This window comes from Eptesicus fuscus, chromosome 11 (genome assembly GCF_027574615.1).
Source record: "Eptesicus fuscus isolate TK198812 chromosome 11, DD_ASM_mEF_20220401, whole genome shotgun sequence".
Classification (NCBI taxonomy): domain Eukaryota; kingdom Metazoa; phylum Chordata; class Mammalia; order Chiroptera; family Vespertilionidae; genus Eptesicus; species Eptesicus fuscus.
In genome coordinates, this window is record NC_072483.1 from 88,056,843 (window position 1) to 88,076,509 (window position 19,667).

The 19,667-nt window shown below is 53.5% G+C and overlaps 1 protein-coding gene across 1 annotated transcript in view; it reads left to right on the forward strand.

The window, feature by feature from the left end:
- The window catches only part of HECW2 (HECT, C2 and WW domain containing E3 ubiquitin protein ligase 2), a 183,187-nt gene that overhangs the window by 69,421 nt on the left and 94,099 nt on the right, over positions 1-19,667 (forward strand). The window contains exons 7-12 of the mRNA XM_054723028.1: positions 4,260-4,360; positions 4,790-6,154; positions 7,546-7,641; positions 12,772-12,922; positions 13,870-13,973; positions 14,706-14,830. Of these exons, the coding sequence (XP_054579003.1) occupies positions 4,260-4,360; positions 4,790-6,154; positions 7,546-7,641; positions 12,772-12,922; positions 13,870-13,973; positions 14,706-14,830 (1,942 nt within the window). The remainder of the gene's footprint in view (positions 1-4,259; positions 4,361-4,789; positions 6,155-7,545; positions 7,642-12,771; positions 12,923-13,869; positions 13,974-14,705; positions 14,831-19,667) is intronic.

The window sequence follows — 19,667 nt, forward strand, 5'->3', positions numbered from 1 at the left end:
AGGAGTGAAGCACAGGACACGCATTAGCTCATGGCGTCCTCTCCACAGCCCTGGGAGGTGAAGAATGTCATTAAACCCATTTCAGAGATGAGGAAGGAGAGGCTCCCGAGCAGGGGGCGGAGCTGGGAGCCGAGTGCAGCTCGGTCTGCTCTGGACTCTGGGTTCTCTGCAGCCCCGGGAGGAGTGAGGGCCACAGGAACGTCCTGTCGGCTGGCGACCTGCGGGAGGCGGGCACCGCGTTCCCCTGAGATCATTCCCTGGGCTGGCACCACCGCTTCCGGGCCTTAGCTTCTCTCTGGACAAATCAGGCGTTTAGACCAGGTCATCTCTAAGACGCCTTAGAAACCGGAAACGAAGAGATTCCAGTGGATTCTAAATCTCTGGCCCTCAGAGGCAGTGGAGTTTGGGGTTGAGCCAGCCTACGTGAAGTATAAATGACACTGAAATCCTAGCAGCTCATTTATCAGATACAAGCTGGGAGATACACCATTTTTTAAAAAATTTGTTATTTTTAAGGATGTTTATTGCTTCTAGTGGAGATAAATGTGCTTTGGGAAGTTTTTAAAATTATTTTTAGGATTTATAGAATGTGAGTGATTATAAAGCGTGAGGATAACTATGGGAAATGTAGCTACCATTTAATTTATATAATTACATAATTTACGTAATAAAAGGTGTCACTAACAAATGAGACCCTTTACTCGTGGCAGAAGTGTTCATTTACATATGTCAGTCAGAATGATCAAGGAAAGATAAAACCTTGTCAGAGTGTGAAACTTGTTGACTTGCTGGCTTTTCATTTAGTCTTTCTTTTTTTTTTTTCTTTTTATTGATTTCAGAGAGGGAGGAAGAGAGAGAGAGATCAATGCTGAGAATCATCGATCAGCTGCCTCCTGCACACCCCCTACTGGGGACTGAGCCTGCAACCCAAGCATGTGCTCTGACCGGGAAAGGAACCATGACCTCCTGGTTCACAGGCCGATGCTCAGTCACTGAGCCACGCAGCTGGGCTCAGTGAGTCTCTGAAAGGTCATGGAGCCCGCGTGTGCTGGAAGGAGGTCCAGCATGAATGGACAGCAGAGCAGAATCACGGCATATTTCTGTACACGCACAGTAAGAGCATCGCCCGATGCAGAGACCAGGCATTGGCGTCATTCAGTAAGAATGACATGTGCTACGTATTAGTAGGCCGGACGTTAGCATCGACACACATACTTCTGGTCTGATCATTGCTTCCCATCCAGTAACCGCTACTTGAAAAATGCCGGGTCTCCATTACTCTGGGGGAGACTGAGACTGTCGGACACAGGGAGGGGCTTACAGGGGCGGTGCAGGGTGAGCTGGGGCTCCCCGCTAACCACCTGCTCTGGGTGCCTTTGCTTGAAGCCGGCCATTTTCAGAGAGGGCGGGCCTGCCGCTGTCCGGGCGTCCCGTCCCAGGTGGGGCATTGCTGCGGTGCCTTCGGGGAGGAATGCTCCAGGCAGGTGGTGAGAGCTCCGGGCACTGATCCTTATAATTGTAGAGCACAAGAGTGTGTGATACGCCGTTCACAGTAGTGTGGCCCGGCCAGAGGCAGGATGAGCCAGATGGGACGTGGGGAGAGCAGGGCAGCCGCTGAACCCCACAGGCACTCAGCCAAGGGGAGGCCCTCAGCGGGGAGTCCCCACGCACGGGGATTTCCTGGGTGTGTAGCGGAGTCGTCGAATTGAGGATCTTGTCACTTTGGCTAGTAAATAGCACTAATACCAGTCAAAATTATTTTCCCAAGTAAAGAGTCTCATTTGTTAATTAACTTATTCAACAAATGTGTGTATGGGTGTGTGTGTGTGTATGGGTATGTGTGTATGGGTGTGTGTGTGTATGGGTGTGTGTGTGCAGATAAACAGTGTGTACTCAGCGTTCAGCACTGTGTGTGTTGGGTGTTGGGGATGTGATAGTGAACAAAACAGATGGGGCAGTTCTGTCTTTGCAATCCCTCTGCACATTTATTTCCTACTAAAAGGCATCCCTTTTATGTCTTCCTCATCAACACAAACCCTTTACTTTTATTGGCTGAAGGAGGAGAGGAGGGGAAGGGAGTGGAGGGAAGGGGTAGGGAGGGGAGGGGAGGGGAGGGTCAGTTTAGTTTTCACAAGGAAAGGAAGGTTTTTGTTACTCCAGGACTGCGTGTCCACAGAGAAGGTGAGGAGCTACAGTGTAGGGAGCCGACCCGTGTAGCTTGCTGCTGGGCCTGTGTGTGTGGGTTTCAGAGGTGGAGCGTGTGTGTGTGTGTGTGCGTGTGTGTGTGTGTGTGTGTGTGTGGTGCTGGGAGACGGTGGTAAGACACAGAGGGGCACCCCTGAATCAGCAGCCAGTATGTAATATGATCTCAACACTAACGTGGAAGCATTCAACACACCTGTCATGTCTAATAGTCACCGATTCCTCTACAGAAAAGTGTTAAAATACTAAGTTTAGTAGAACAAGCATCATGATGGGGTCACACTGAGGGGAGCCATGAGGAAGTGCATGTCACGAAGACACGGGGTCCTGAGAGCCGCAGAATCACGCATTCTGTGTGAACGGAGGTTGACGTGGGCACAGCAGGGCCGGGCTTCCGTGTCTGACCCTGGCTCTGTTCCCCCCTCGTGTCTGGGGGAGGCAGGTTGCTTCCCCTCCCTGTGCCGTCGCCTCTAGCCAGCAGAGCCTCCCCCAGAGCATGCTGGGAGGGTGAAAGAGAAGATGCAGGCAGAGCCCCCGGCGGAGTGTGAGTGACAACACGGAGACTCAGTTTGGGGAAACAAGGCATTTTAAAAGCATCAGTCAAGAGGAGACAAATCCTCGCTGTTTCTAGGGGAGGAAAAGAGAACGGTGAGGGGTGTGATGCTGTTTTATGCAGTCCCTGCTGTGGAGTCAGAGAACGTCATAGGCGCTGAACTGGGAGTGCACACTAGCCCGTGCTCTCTTACACAGACAGCATCCACCTGGCGTTGCGCTGAGGAGCGGAGGAGCACAGACAGGGGTGCAGATGTACCTTAAACCGCCCGCTGGGCCTGCACTGCACCTGCCAGCAGCAGGGAGAGGCGCGGCGCCTCCTGCCGCGGCCAGCAGAGGGCAGTGTGGGAGCGGAGATGGTGTGACTGGGGACCGGGCCATGGTTGCTTTCCTGATGAAATGTAGGTCAGACGCGGAATGAAAGTTGCTTGCATCCCAAGAACTGATGTAATTGCAGTTGACGTTGATAAACAAACACGGAATTGAAAAGACAGACAGTTCCACCCCTGAGGAGGCTGGGAGCCTGAGCCGGGAGCCGAGTGGGGCAGAGCCTGGACAGGCCCACATGGGGTCCCCTCAGCACTCCTGCCAGGGTGGCAGCGAGACCCACCCCGGGGGGCACATCCTCCTTCTCCAGCCGTCCCATCGGCGAGGGCCAACTCCCCCTTCCTGTGCAGGTGGACGGGGAGGTTCAGCGCCCCCGCTCTTCACTCAGCGGGAGCAGCTGTCAGGGCGCAGCTGCCGCCTCCTAACCCCCAGCTCCCGTTGTTCAGAACACAGTGCCCTCCAGGACCGCGCGTGAGAACCCTGGCCTGTGGGTCCTTCCAGAACCAGCTTCCCCACGTGCTCAGTGCCAGGGAACCAGGCCCACTGTGCCTGCACCTGAGCCCGGAACCACCCCCCCGCCCCCGCCCCCATGTCAGGCCTTTCACAGCTCCTCCGTGATCCTCCACGTGTCCTCTCCCCGGGCACCCTGCACAGCGAGGGAGCGAATCAGTGCACTTAACAAACCCCCACACCCTGTATTGCATTTTCTGCTTTTACTAATGAATTTCCTTCTGACAGGATTTCCTTTTCTTAAAATGTATTTTTGTTGATTTCAGAGAGGAAGGGAGAGGGAGAGAGAGATAGAAACATCAGTGATGAGAGAGAATCATTGATCGGCTGCCTCCTACACACCCCACACTGGGGATGGAGCCCACAACCCGGACATGTGCCCTGACTGGGAATCGAACCGGGACCTCCTGGTTCATAGGTCAATGCTCAACCACCGGGCCGGGCCACTTGGGCTGAGAAGATTTCCTTTTGTCTAAGTATTCACTTGTTCGAGTGAATAGTATTTCATTGGACACAAACATGCCTTTGAGCCTTTTATTTCCGTATGAGTCTGCAAGTGTTAAGAGAAGTACATGGGATATGGGGCGGTGGGGGGGGGGGGCGGGTTTTGGGGAGAAGACGGAGGCTGGCACCAGTGTAGAAGGATGAAAACCCTTTCTCCTCCGCAGCGATCAGATGCTGAGCTACAGCCTCGGCAGAAGGCTGCCCGCCGACCACGTGAGCGGGTACCTCCAGTTCAAAGTGGAGGTGACGTCCTCCCTGCACGAAGGTGAGATGCCGGGATAAGCCCATCCGTGTGCGGAAACGCGTTGCGTCTTCGTTGTCAGTTTGCGTGTGCATAGAATCAGATGGGCGTCCTGTTCTGAAAATAAAAACAGCGGCCAGGGATGACCTGGAGATGGAGGGTCCAGCGGCGACACAAAGCCGGCTTCCCAGACACATCTCTCAGGTGCGTGCACCTGCACGTGTGCTCTGGGCGGTCGCCTGTCCGCGGTAGTGAACGCATACACCTCCTATGTCAGCGTGACCGGCAACAGGCCCGTTCCTAGTGAGGCGTGAGTCTTAGCGCGTCGGATGCCGGGAAGAGGGCTCAGTGGGAGGACTGCGTCCTTTGAAGTGACGGTTGACCAAGGAATAGGACATGAAAAGTTCATTTGTGAGAGGGCTTGGTCTTGACGAACGCTGCTTTCTCCCGCAGATGCTTCCCCGGAAGCCGTGGGCACGATGCTCGGGGCCGGCTCTGTGAACGGAGACCTGGGCAGCCCTTCGGACGAGGAGGAGGTGCCCGGGGCCCACCCCGACGGCCCGGCCTGCTCCAACGGGCCCGTGTCCGAGGGGAGCGCCGAGGGGACGCCCAAGCACTCCTTCAGGACTAGCTCCACCCTGGACATGGACGCGGAGGATCTGACCTCCATGTCCTCAAGGAACTCGCCGCCCCGAGGGCGCCAGGCGTCCCTCAACGACTACCTGGATGCCGTCGAACACAACGGCCCTTCCCGGCCGGGCCCCGCGCCCTGTGCCGAGCGGCCCGTGGGGGCCTCTCCGAAGCTGAGGAGCAGCTTCCCCACGGACACGAGGCTCAGCGCCATGCTCCACATCGACTCCGACGAGGAGGACCACGAGCCGCAGCCGGGCCTGGGCTCCCCGACGTCCCCGGAGGACGAGGGGGGCCTGATCATGTTCGGCGGGCCATCGAGAACCGATGATGACGGCAGCCTGTCGTCTCAGACGAAGCCGGGAGACACCCAGCTGGAGACTGAGGAGGGCCCCACGCACGATGATGCCGCCTCCTTGGAGGGGAAGCCGGAGAGTCTCCCCGAGCTGGCCGAGGGCCCCTCCCCAGCAGGCCCTGCCCCCGGCGAAAGCGAAGATGGGCCAGAGTCCCAACTCAGTGCCGACCCGGACGGCACGGAGCCGTGTGGCTCCCAAGAGGTGGACCCGCCCACGCGGGGGGCAGACACGGGGCCCCCGGACACCGCGGGAGGAAGCCAGAGGGCCGCCAGCGAGGCCGAGTCCCTTGACCAGGGCTCGGAGCCCTCCCAGGTGTCCTCCGAGACGGAGCCCAGCGACCCCGCCCGGACCGAGAGCGTGAGCGAGGCCAGCACCAGGCCCGAGGGCGAGAGCGACCTGGAGGGCGCGGACAGCTCCTGCCACGAGAGCGCGGCCACGCAGCTGTCCTCCGTGGAGACGCGGTGTTCCTCTCTCGAGAGCGCGCGGTTCCCCGAAACCCCGACCTTCTCTTCCCAGGAGGAGGAGGAGGACAGGGCCTGTGCCGGGGAGCCCCCCAGCAGCGGCCCCGCCCGGGGGGCACAGGAGGCCCCGTGCGCCCCCGGGTCCCTGCCTGCGGTGCACATGCCCAGTGCCGAGGAGGAAGGGCCCGGGGCGGAGTCGGCCCCCTTCCCCGACCAGGACCAGGACGAGGGCGGGGAGGTCTGGCAGCGGAGGGGCAGCCTCGAGGGAGCGGCTGCCGCCATGGAGAGCCAGCCCCAGGAAGAGGCCGATGCCGGCAATGCCGGGGGGGCTGGTGAAGGGGCCGCCGCGCAGGAGGAGGGCGCCACTGGAGGTAGGAGGTGGGGGACAGCATGGCGCTTGGCTCAGGCCACCTGCCCACGAGGGGTCTGATGGTTTTGTCCCTTAGTGCCCATTAGGCTGCAGGCTGACTAGGGCCGGAATGCTTCACCTCGGGGCTCAGTGGTTAGCGCTGTTCTTATTTTTCAACGGACCTTCTAATGCTGAGAGAAGAGGCCTGTCAGAGAAGTCTTGAGACTTAGATAATGGGTCTTGAGGCTCCGCGTCAGGAATACGTTGTGGGGACCTGCTCTCCCCAGGAGGATGGCTTTCGGGTGTGGGGGGGGGGTGCTGGGGGCCTGGAGGGCCTCGATGCCTGAGGGCAGGTGCGCAGGCGTGAACTGCACGGGCACACACATGCACAGCCACGAGGCCCTGGCCTGGGCAGCATAAGAGCAGAACCGAGCGTACATAACGCACCTCGGTGTAGGACCGGAGTTTGCAGATACAAAACCCAGCGGGCCAGCAGCTTCAAGGTCAGTGTGACACGCAGGGGTTTTCAGGAACACCTGGAGGTCCACCTGCTTCTGTGCAACTTGCAAAGGAGAAAGGAACGTGGGCTTTGCATCAGGTGGACCTGTGTCTTTGAGTGTCTTGGGGTGCAGATGTACATAAAAATGGTATTGTGGCTCCCTAGGATGCTTCCTTTCACATGTCCCATTATAGATGCACCAGCAAGCCGAAGGGTAGTTTCCTATGCCTAAACAGCACAGACTCAGAAACGGGCAGGGTGTTCTTACTCTGAAATTTATTTTTTAAAATATATTCTTATTGATTTGAGAGAGAGAGAGGAAGGGAGAAGGAGAAAGAGACAGAAACATGGATGAGAGAAAGACATCAATGGGCTGCCTCCTGCACGCCCCCTACTGGGGCTCGAGCCCACCACTTGGGCCTGTGCCCCGACAGGGAATCGAACTGGGACCTCTCGGTTCATGGGCCGACACTCAACCACGGAGCCACACCGGCCGGGCTGTAACTTACTTTCCCAGCTAAAGTGTGCCCCTTCTTTTCTTCCTCCCCCTCCTGTTGTGGTTGTTTTGTTTCCTTCATTACGTGTGGCCATATGTGTGGGAGGTGACCCTAAAGCATTAGCACATGACCAGGACAGGGGTGGGTGGGGAGGGGACGGGGAGGGGAGGGGAGAGGAGGGATGCGTACAGATGGACATCTCGGAGATCCCTTTTCTGACTCAGCAGTCACCTCCTGTTCTTCTCTTTCTGGGTCTCCCTATGGGAAATGAGACTCCAGAGAGAAAAGAGACGAGCCCCACAGTTGTTAGGGTTTTAGTACAATATTATGTTAATTATGCTAGCTTTGTCTTGTTGTTTAGGATTGTTGACACGGAGGCGGGGATAGCACCTGGATAACATGTACCTTTGATCCTAGGTTCCCAGGCCAACGGCCACCAGCCGCTGCGCTCGCTGCCGTCCGTGCGCCAGGATGTCAGCCGGTACCAGCGGGTGGACGAGGCTCTCCCACCAAGTGAGGACCTGCTGGCTCATGGGCTCACCCTGACCAAGGGGCGCAGGGGGGGCAGGACCCACGGGACCTGAGAGATGGATGCCCAGGCCCCAGGAGGAAGGGGCCTCGGGCTGCCACCTGACACAGCCAGTGCGGTGTGGAGGGTGACCCCTGTGGAAGGTGACCCCTGTGGAAGGTGACCCCTGTGGAGGGTGACCCCTGTGGAAGGTGACCCCTGTGGAGGGTGACCCCTGTGGAGGGTGACCCTGTGTGGAAGGTGACCCCTGTGGAAGGTGACCCTGTGTGGAAGGTGACCCCTGTGTGGAAGGTCACCCTGTGTGGAAGGTGACCCGTGTGGAAGGTGACCCCTGTGTGGAAGGTGACCCCTGTGGAAGGTGACCCCTGTGTGGAAGGTGACCCCTGTGGAAGGTGACCCCTGTGTGGAAGGTGACCTGTGTGGAAGGTGACCCTGTGGAAGGTGACCCCTGTGGAAGGTGACCCCTGTGGAAGGTGACCCGTGTGGAAGGTGACCCCTGTGTGGAAGGTGACCCCTGTGGAAGGTGACCCCTGTTCAAGGTGACCCCTGTGGAAGGTGACCCCTGTTCAAGGTGACCCCTGTGTGGAAGGTGACCCCTGTGGAAGGTGACCCCTGTGTGGAAGGTGACCCCTGTGGAAGGTGACCCCTGTGTGGAGGGTGACCCCTGTGGAAGGTGACCCTGTGTGGAGGGTGACCCCTTTGTGGAGGGTGACCCTGTGGAAGGTGACCCCTGTGTGGAAGGTGACCCCTGTGTGGAAGGTCACCCTGTGTGGAAGGTGACCCTGTGGAGGGTGACCCCTGTGTGGAGGGTGACCCTGTGGAGGGTGACCCCTGTGTGGAGGGTGACCCTGTGGAAGGTGACCCTGTGTGGAAGGTGACCCTGTGGAGGGTGACCCCTGTGGAGGGTGACCCTGTGGAAGGTGACCCCTGTGGAAGGTGACCCGTGTGGAAGGTGACCCTGTGGAAGGTGACCCTGTGGAAGGTGACCCCTGTGGAAGGTGACCCCTGTGTGGAAGGTGACCCCTGTGGAAGGTGACCCCTGTGGAGGGTGACCCCTGTGGAAGGTGACCCCTGTCGGGCTTGTGCTGTAGTGAAAGGGCAGCTGGGAAAAGATAGGTTCTGTGGGGCCCGCGGAGTAATTGTGTCCTGAGGGCACCAGACCCAGGCACGTTAGACGGGGGTTATACTAAACGTTTACACGTGCGCCCAATGGCAGCGTGCCTGTCAGTGGGGGGCAGTTTGGTCCGTCTCTCAGGAAAAGCCTCTCTGTGTGACAGACGGCCTTTGTCGCTGGCCGCGCTGTAAACCACTAGGGCGGCGCTGGCTTGTCCTCACACAGCCGTGTCTGTGGTGTCAGACGGTAACCCTCCTGCGGTCATGCCCGTAGTTGGGGGTCTGGAAGGTCTGTCCTTCTGCCACGTCAGGAGGGCTGGGACGCGGGGAGGCAGCTGGACACCTGCAGTCAGCGGTCCACGCTGCCCTCGGCCACGTCACCCAGACGTCCTTGTGACGCTGTGCGCCCTGGGGTTCTGGAAACTGCGTTTCCCCGGAGAGCACAGCGTTCTGATGAGCAGAAGCAGCGCTCAGTGGCCACTGCTTTGGGAGCGTCTTGTGGGAAAAGCCACTTTCCTGTGGGATTGCTTTCCCTTCTCGTCACCCCCTCTCACCCTCCTCTCTGTGGTCCTGGCAAGGGGCGGACGCCATGGGACCTGGGGCTCAGGGGAGTGGCCTGCACAGGGCCAGCCTGTGAGTGGGAGGGTAGGGGAGGCCGGCAGAAGGGCAGGTGGGGCTGTGTGCCGTGTAGGTCGATATTGGCTGATTGTTTGAAATTCTGCTCCTCACATCCCTGCTCATACACCTGGGTCGCTGAGGGCGGCTACTCCTAGGAAACATGTATTTTAAGCCGTTTTTAAAAACCAACCAAGAGATTAATCCTTGTGTCATCCTAAGCAAGGCGGGAGGGGGAGAAAGAACTCCCTTACTGTTGACCCCTGGAGAGAAGATCAGAGGCAGGAAAGAAAAGTCTTCCTGGGAGATACTCAGATCTCACTGGAGGAGGGTGAACTGCGAACAGCGGGGGCGAATTCCGAGGAGCTTCGCGTAGATGCGTGTGTGGGTGAGTGGTAGGTAAACAGAGTCACGGCATCGCATCGCATGGCATCCGTGTGTGGATAGGTGGCGTCCCCCGGCCACGTCCAGTTGCTCTGATTTTTGCCGGACCTTGATTTCGGCCTCCAGATGGTGTTTTATAAGGACAGGTCCGTTCCTGCCGGAGTGGCGGCCGCTCTGTGTGACGTGCCGGTGCATCTGTGTAAACGCTGCTGTTTTCATCACGCAGAACACATCTCAGGATCTTAAAACTATAAGCCCCGGGTAGCTCATTTGAATAAGGGGGTGTATTCAGAAGTAAAAAGGCAGTGCCAGAGTGCATCCGATTTAATGAGCGGCTGATGAACGGGAGGAAAATCCGTGAGAGTGTTTCCTCGCGTTCAGCTTGCAAACATGGGTGGGGGGGGGGGGTGGTTATGTGAAACTGGAGAAGTTACAGAGTGAGGCCTGAGGGTACCTTCTCCTGCTCACCTCGGTCCCCACCCCGCCTTGTCTCACCTTCAGATCTTCCGTTTAACCTCACACTGTCTACTCTGCTGAAGGCTAATAGGGGGAAACTCTTGTTTTCCGGAGTTTGAAAGTTAGTTTTGAGAACAGAAGGGATACTTTTCATCTAAAAAGCTACGTACTTTCTTCAAAATTAAAGATGAAGGCACAAAATATACAGCTATTTGAGATCCTTTACAACTTTTATTCAAACACACATGAGGCAGAGAGCACCCTCAGCTGCTGCACCCCCAAGCCGGCTGTACCTGTGCACCAGCCCCCACTACTGGCACCCCCGCCCCCGAAAGGGCAGGGGCCTGCTCTCCAGGCTCCAGAACCAGAGATCTGGTCCACGGACTTTTGTACTCCATACCGATATTTCTTGGGAAAAATGCTTGCTTAGTTTGTTCAAGGAAAAAGTTCCATCTTTGAAGACAAGTTTTTTTTTGTGTGTGTGTGTGTGTTTTGTTTTTTGGGTTTTTTTGGTCAGAAAATGGAAATGTGTTTTCTTTTCTGCTTTAGCTGCCAGAAAATTGAGCCAAGTTGTAGTTCTAACCTTATCGGGGGAGCTTGGCAGCGTCTCCCTTCTGCTTCCTGTCCGTTGCTTTCCGCTCTGTTTTTGTCCCCGGTTGACCTATCCTGTGTTTTTTTTTGTTTTTTGTTTTGTTTTTTTTCAATTGGAAGCTATTGATTGCACACATTCCCGGGGCGGGATGGCCGTTTGTTCGCATGTACGTTTGGTTTGATATAGAGCGTTTGCCTGGATTGTCGCAGATCCGGCGAGAAAGGGCTGAACTGGGAATACTTGGTTCTCAGAAATATTTGGGATGGGCACGTGTGCAAGGAGCAGGGCAAAACCACGGAGCAGATCCAAGGGTTTGGAAAGTGGGTCCCGGAACCGCGACCCCGTGCTTGCTCTTGGTCAGCGGGTGGCAGGTTGAGCCCCGGACCTTTGGGAAATGTCCCGCTGATGGGGGTGTGGCCGGGCCCCAAGGATTCAGACCCGGGGGCCTGGCCCCTGGGCGTCTCTGTTACCTCGGGGCGAGGCGGGAGTGACTTGGAGGGGTTTGTCTTGTCTGTGTGTGCTTTTCCTCAGCCCAGCTTTTCTTTCCTTTGCCATGTGTCAGATATCCCAATGTGTTGAGATCAGTGAAAAAAAGACCTTCCGCTCCCCCCACCGCCACCCCCTCCAGGCAGCCCTCCGTGATTGTCTGGTGCCAGCTGGGGTCCCGCATGCAGCCTTGCCAGCCCTGGGACTTGGCTGGAATACTTGCCCGTTCGCCCCCAGAGCAGAGCCGTGGTGGTCGGGGCAGACACGCCCCGCCTGGCCCCCAGGGCGCGGCCCGCACGGTGTCTGTCCGTAAGCTGTGTAATCACAGGAGCGTTTTGAAACAATCAAGCTGCTTAGGAGAAAGGGGCTTATTAATGTCGAGAAATAATTAGGATAGAAAGGGAAATGGGCGAGAACTTGGCTGGTTAAAGAACAGACCTCGGCTGTTTTCCCATGTCAATTACTCTTCCCCACTGCAACTGATTCTAAAGTTTTTGCCTTTTGAAACCATGAGCTCACGCTCCCGGTATTTTAATAGGGGAATAGCCTTTCATCGGGCCACGGAGCTGGGGCGTTTGGCTCCGAGGACCAGCCTGCTAGCTGTTTGCACTGAACATGCATGTATATGTTTGTTTACAAAGGCGCACACGCTTAATCAATGAGACTGCTTACGCATACAGTTAGACAGTCTTTTAAAACATGGTGCTGATGGGAGGTGGGGGGCTCTGAACGTGTGTCCGTCTGTGGACACGTGCAGAAGGAGTGCGGAGGCAGCGGTGCTGTGTGCTGACCGGGTTGCGTTCTTTTCTTCTGAAGACCATTTACTGAAATTGTATGTAAATATGCACGCGGAAGTTTCCAGCAGTGAGATTTTTTTTTTTAATTTTTAAAAATTGATTTCCTAGAGAAAGGGAGAAGGGGAGAGAGAGAGAAACATCAATGATGAGAGAGAATCATAGATCAGCTGCCTCCTGCCTGCCCCCTACTGGGGGTGGAGCCTGCAACCGGGGCATGTGCCCTTGGCGGGAATAGAACCTGGGACCCTTCAGTCCACAGGCTGACACTCTATCCACTGAGCCACACTGGCTAGGGCCAGCTATGAGATTGTTATGTAAGATGGGGAAAAACAGGGGAAAAATCTTGCTTTGGGGAAAGCCAACAGCAGTACCAGTTTTGACGGGAATACCTAAAGCATGAGGATACCAATTGTATTTTAAAAATACTGGTGCTCATGTCTAAGGACGAGTGTCGTGGGCAGATCTGTGCACTCAGGGCGTCTTTAAAGGGTTGGCATTCTGCACCGAGGACCTGGCTACTCAGTGGGCACAGCAGATTCAGGTGCGGACGGAGGGGGGTGGCGGATTACGCAGGGAGGTCTCTGTCAGCCCCGAATGATAGCGTGCCGGAGGGGAGACGGGTGCTGAGTGAGTGGACCACGTGGACAGCTCAGCTCCTCCCACCCCTCCAGACTGGGAGGCGCGCATCGACAGCCACGGCAGGATCTTCTACGTGGACCACGTGAACAGGACCACGACGTGGCAGCGGCCCACGGCGCCCCCCGCCCCGCAGGTGCTGCAGAGGTCCAACTCCATCCAGCAGATGGAGCAGCTGAACCGCAGGTGAGGGCGGCGCGCTGCCACGGGCCTGCGCTGTGGTCGGGCTCATGGTTAGTTACGTGGTGCGAAGGGGGAAACACGGGGTCTCGCTTTCATCTCCGCGTGTCCTGTCATCAAGGTGTAGGTGCTACGTCTTATGATGCATAGGTTTCGTGGAACTTCTCTTGGTTAAAAAAATAACAATACCCCACACACCACCACCACCACCTACACCACACACACACACACACTCACACACACACACACACGCACACACGCACGCGCACACACAGCTGGTTTGGAAACTGGAAAGGAAATACATAACGCTGACCCTGTTCGTCAACCCAAGGCATTGCCTGTTAGTAAGCCAAATACGTTTTTAAATATCTAGAATCTCCATTCATGATGCATCCTCATTATCAATGGAAGCTTTTTACTCTGTCCCTTTTCAGGTACTAATTGCTACAGAGCAAAGAGTTGTTTCTTCTTGAACAATAGAGGGATTTCGTGTTCTTTGGTTAAGGACCACAATTTTAAAAAAAATTTGTTAGGAAAATGTCCACAAGCGATGGACAGAAGAAATCCAACGCGACGTGATTTACTTAAGTGAGAGATGGCCTAGCGTAGTGGTCGGCAAACCGCGGCTCGCAAGCCACATGCGGCTCTTTGGCCCCTTGAGTGTGGCTCTTCCACAAAATACCACGGCCTGGGCGAGTCTATTTTGAAGAAGTGGCGTTCGAAGAAGTTTAGGTTTAAAAAATTTGGCTCTCAGAAGAAATTTCAATCGTTGTCCTGTTGACATTTGGCTCTGTTGGCTAATGAGTTTGCCGACCATTGGCCTAGTGGGTCAGGGAATAGAGTTTTGGGAGGAAGTGGCTGAGGCAGGGGTGACAGCGGGAACTTTGGGCTCGGGGAGCGGTTGGGTCCCAGACCTCAGGGCTGCTGAGAGATGACTAAGCTCCTGCTTTTAGGTATCAGAGCATCCGCAGAACCATGACGAATGAGAGGCCCGAGGAAAACGCCAACGCCATCGATGGGGCCGGGGAGGAGGCCGACTTCCACCAAGCCAGCGCAGGTACGAGCGGGTGGTGGGCGTTGTCATGGTAGCACAAAAGCAGAACACAGATGCAGTAAGGATTGCCAAAAAATGAGGCTTTTCTTGTAGAGAACTTTGGATCTTCGATAAGATCTGGTAATCCAGCTCCACAAGTAGAGTTCACCAGGGACCTCTTACTCCTTAATCCTTGACTTTGTATTAGTACTGCGAAAAGAATCACCAGCCCACATAGAAAATAAGTTACGTTAATCTCTGGATCTGTGGGCTAGAGGGCAAAGATCGAGTCTGGTCCCTTAAAGCATCATCATCGGATGCATTCAGATGGGAACCGACCAGAAATACCCTCAATTGCACTTTAGTCGAGTGAAGAGCCACCAGGTTTTCTGTGTGAATTTACATCAGAGATGGACGTGTTGGGGCCGTGGTCGGCAAACTGCGGCTCGCGAGCCACATGCGGCTCTTTGGCCCCTTGAGTGTGGCTCTTCCACAAAAGACCACGGCCTGGGCGAGTCTATTTTGAAGAAGTGGCGTTCGAAGAAGTTTAAGTTTAAAACATTTGGCCCTCAAAAAACATGTCCATTGTTGACCTGTTGATGTTTGGCTCTGTGGACCGATGAGTTTGCCGACCCCTGTGTTGGGGGATAAAGCAACACAGCAAGTGAGGAAGGTGTCCCCAGGTGGACGCACGTGGGTGTGTCTGTGCCCCGTGGACAGCGCTCCCTGACAGCCCGTCTGGTCTGCCCCACGTAGACTTCCGCCGCGAGAACGTCCTGCCGCACTCTACCTCCAGATCCAGGCTCACGTTGCTGTTACAGTCTCCCCCCGTGAAGTTCCTCATCAGCCCCGAGTTCTTCACCGTGCTACACTCGAACCCCGTGAGTATCGCACCGGAGAGAAAGGGCTGGGAAAAGCAGCAGGCCGTAGGACATCTTCCCCATGCGTGTGCGTGTGCATGCGTGTGCGTGCGTGTGTGTGTGTGTGTGTGTGTGTGTGTGTGTGAACAATAGCAGGAATGACGATAGCTGATGTTGACCGAACACCAAGTGTGCTCCAGGCACCGGGGTGAGCACTCTATATGTTTTGACCCATTCCTCCAACGTTTTGAGTTAGATGAAAAGTCCTTGTTTCCAGATGAGGAAACTGAGGCACAGAGAGGTTAAATACTATCCCCAAGGTCATACAGCCGCTCGGTATCGTGGAGGTTAACGTTTCAGAGATGGTGACTCTAGGGCAGTGATGGGCAACCTTTTGAGCTTGGTGTGTCAAACTTCGCCAAAAAACTGAGCATAACTCGGGTAGTGTGTCACTTTGAGGAAAAAACTAACTCCAAGACTCTAGTCGCAAATGTTTCATCCTCAGGAGCAGCAGATGTTTCATCCTCGGCATGCGGCCGCGTGTCATCAGAAATGGCTACGCGTGTCAGTGCTGACACGCGTGTCATAGGTTCGCCATCACTGCTCTAGGGTTTATGCCGTGAAGGACCACCAGGCTGCAGTTTTTAAGCTCAGCAGACTTTTATAAATAAACTAGAGGCCCGGCGCATGAAATTCATGTGCGGGGATGGTCCCTAGGCCTGGCCTGTGATCAGGGCCATCTTCCCTGACTGGCGACTGCTGGCCCCGCCCCTGCCGCCACCCAACCCTGGTTCTCCATTCGCCATCGGGCGATTGGAGCCTGCCAGCCGGGGGGAGGGGCTGAGAGGTGGTCATTGCACCTCATAGCAACTGGTCAAGCGGTCATTCTGCCTTTTGGTCCATTTGCATATTACTCTTCTATATGCATAGATGCGTATTCTTGGTTTCCAGACTTCAGAGATTCCGGTTTAATAGGTGTAGTGTAAGTCCCAAGAGCCCTTTTATTTTTAAAGACCCCTTACGTGATGCTGATGTAACTGGTCTGTGACCCATAATTTGGGATTTCCACGTATAAAGAGGTGTTGCATTTGACGATGTTGCTGCCTTGGGCACACCGTAATTCAGCAGGACTCCTGACAGCTAACGGACGTTCACGGCTGAGCAGTCTCAGCAGACGACAGGTTTCTTGCTTATTTGGTTTGCACGTTAGCTCTGGTCTTCCCTCTTCTTTTTGCGGGCATGATTTTAAAACTCCTTTTGCTGGGGAGCCCATCTTGATTTTAAACAATTCTTCCTAAAGCACTTAAATTGCATTTGCTTTTCCTGCCCCGACTGCATGCGTTCCTGGCTGTACAACGCAGCTACGAGATTGAAACCCTGTGGGGTGTTTCCCTGATTTATGCGTGGCAGGAAGTATAGTAGCTGGATGTTTCTTGCTAATGGTCTCAAGATAGGAATTTATGGGGGTAAGTCAGCCCATTTTTGGTAAAGGGCATTGCTTGCTGGCATTTCTTCTTTTTCTTAGGTTAATGGAAAATGTTATAAAACAAACTTTTATTTGGTTTCCTTATTTTAAGATTTATTATCTAGCCTTTCTTTTTTTGCCTGAGTTGTTTATGATCTACAACTGTTCCAATAAACTCCCTGTTTATATTATTGAAAATGTTCAGCATACAAAAGGAGTATATTAATTTAAAAGCTTTCCTAGTTCTCTTTTTTTGTGATTTGAACGTATCAGTTTATGTTTTAAGCTAGTCATAAAAACATAGATTTCGTATAGCAGTATCTTACTTAATCATCTTTATCGAGAAGAACATAATTAAGTAGATATATGGTTGATATAACTCTAAAGGAAAACTGGAAAACAAAATATTGGTGTGTTTTTTCTGTTTTGCATGATGGCTGCTTTAAGATATGTTCTACTGCCCTCTGTTGGTTGTGATCAGATTTCTTCCAAATTGTCCAGATAAACCATTTCTCCTGATAACTCTAGACTTACTAGTAATTATTACTGTCGCGTCTTTTATAGATGGTATGCCTGTGTGTGTCTAATAATTCTCAGACATAAATATATTCACTATATGCGACTGGATAATATTTCCAACATACATGCCAAATCATTATTACTCTGGCTTTTAATAAGCTCTAGAAATACATTAATCCCACCATATAAACTTTTTAGTGCTTAATGAAGAAACACATTGTTCCAAAATATATAAACATATTTTTGCAAGTCAGGTATTCCTACTATTACAACATAGATGAATTGAGATAAGTTAATAACGTTGGTCAATAAGTTAAATTTTCCCTCCATTTTACTCTTTAGCTAGATGAGAACAATGTAAAATCCCTCTTATTAAAAATACAGACAAAACGTATAAGATAAAAATAAAGACAGTCTGTGTAAGGCAGGGCTATTTCCATATCCTAGCAATGGTACTTGATTTTGTTTATACTGAGCCTCTGTACTGTATACAGATGCTTACATCTGCTCCCACAGGTGAGAGGCATTTGCTGTAGATGCAGTGATGATATTTTCCAAGTGTGAATTTGGAAAACCTATTCCCGATGAAGGATTTTTGAAATATGAAAGATACATTTTGTTTAGCAGTAACGTGCTTACCTGTGTCATTAAACAGAACAGACCGGGCCAGGGGATGCAGGACAGATAGTCACCTTAAAGCACCCACAACAAAACCTGCCACGAGAAGCATCGGTCGATGGGCACACACTCAATGTTGACCTGTCCTGTCTTACTCCGCTGCCCAGTGGCCACAGCATTCCCCTCGGTTGCTCTCAGTATCGTTCACGTCTGACACCTCAGACACTGCAGCAAACGACACACAGTCAGCCCTAAGGAGTGTTGCTCTCACACAGTGGTGGGCAAACCGCGGCTCGCGAGCCACATGCGGCTCTTTGGCCCCTTGAGTGTGGCTCTTCCACAAAATACCACGGCCTGGGCGAGTCTATTTTGAAGAAGTGGCGTTAGAAGAAGTTTAAGTTTAAAAAATGTGGCTCTCCAAAGAAATTTCAATCGTTGTCCGGTTGATATTTGGCTCTGCTGACTAATGAGTTTGCCGACCACTGCTCTCACACAATTTCACTGAAACATCCAGGTGACCACTGAGCTGGTGGGTCCCTCAGCCATCGGGTGTTCATTTCTCGCCAGAAAGACAACAGTCGCCAACAGGGAGGCTGGGAAGGGCGTTTGGGACAGAGAAGGAGTAGTCGGAGAGCATGTTTTAAATCACCTCAAAGGAAAGCAGAACGTGTGCCATTTAGAGAGTCACAGGGGCTCTGTCGGCCGTTAACCGACTGCCAACTCGCCTTCCACCCTGTGCGTCCTCCGAGACGGTGCCGGGAAGCTAGTCCCTTGGCCCTGCCCTAACCTGTGTCTCAGGCAGGAACTCACACCCCTCACGGCACCTTTCCCTGTGAGACCGGGACCAGCACCACAGAGAGCAACCCCCTCACAGAGAGGGGTCCTCGCCGTGAGGCCCACGAGCCCCGAGGGGGAACAGAGGCTCTTTTCCTCGTCACCGGTTCAGGCTCTCTGGACCCTGTCCTTAGCTCTGCTAGTCCTGTCGGTGGGGTTCAGTGTTTTCACCCCCCTGTGGCCTTGGTTTCCCAAACTCTGCTTCTGCTCGGCCAGCCTCTTCCTCCCTCCTTCCCCTGCGATTCTCCACCTCCGTCCTTGCGCATCTCTGCGTCCTCGGGTTTTAGGTCAGGGCTTAGCATGTAATTCATGAAAAGGGATGAGAGCCTTCTTCAGCTCATAGGAAGGGGGATTCTGGCTCAAGATCTCTCAGAGTAGAAAACAACTTTACTATCATTCGTCTGTTACAGATGTGGTAGGTATAATCCTGTATGTATTCCTTTACTTACTTAGACTCCGAAACCGGTTTGGCTCAGTGGATAGAGCGTCGGCCTGCGGACTGAAGGGTCCCAGGTTCGATTCTGGTCAAGGGCATGTACCTTGGTTGCGGGCACGTCCCCGGTGGGGGGCTTGGGGCAGCTCCTGCATTGAGCACCTGCCCCCTGGTGGTCAGTCCCCGGTGGGGGGTGTGCAGGAGGCAGCTGATCGATGTTACTAACTCTCTATCCCTCTCTCTTCCTCTCTGTAAAAATCAATAAAATATATTTTAAAAAATAGACTTCATATTTTACCTCTTTATATATCTTTGAGATCCTTGTTCCAGTGGATTTAAATCCTATTAATTATGAAGAAAGCAGGACAGTTATTATCTCATCCATAGCTGGGCCAGTTGAGGCAGAGGTTAAATGACTCCCTTTGTCTCCGTCATGAGTGACAGGACTGTGACTAGAATCTTCATTATAGAACTGTATGAACTGAGTGTATTAATGTATTTTTGAACCATATACACTGAGTGGCCAGATTATTATGATCTCTGAACGCATAATAATCTGGCCACTCAGTGTGTGTGTGTGTGTGTGTGTGTGTGTGTGTGTGTGTGTTAGAGGCCCAGTGCATGAATTCGTGCATGGGTGGGGTCCAGGCCAGCCTGGCCAGGGGGAGGGAACATGGGCGGTTGGCCGGCCTGCCTGCTGGTCGAACTCCTGGTCGAGAGGACAATTTGCATATTAGCCTTTTATTGCATAGGATATACACTGAGTGGCCAGATTATTATGCGTTCAGAGATCATAAAAATCTGGCCACTCAGTGTACATGTATATATATGTATATATATATATGCACATATACACAGATAGTATCTATGTTGAATAACATATAAAATGTATTAAAAAATAGAATAAACGTAGAGGTGAATAACCCTGTATGTAGTTTCTTTATGAAAGGGTAGCGTCTGGAGGGGCGTTTCTGTTTGGCCGCGTGTTC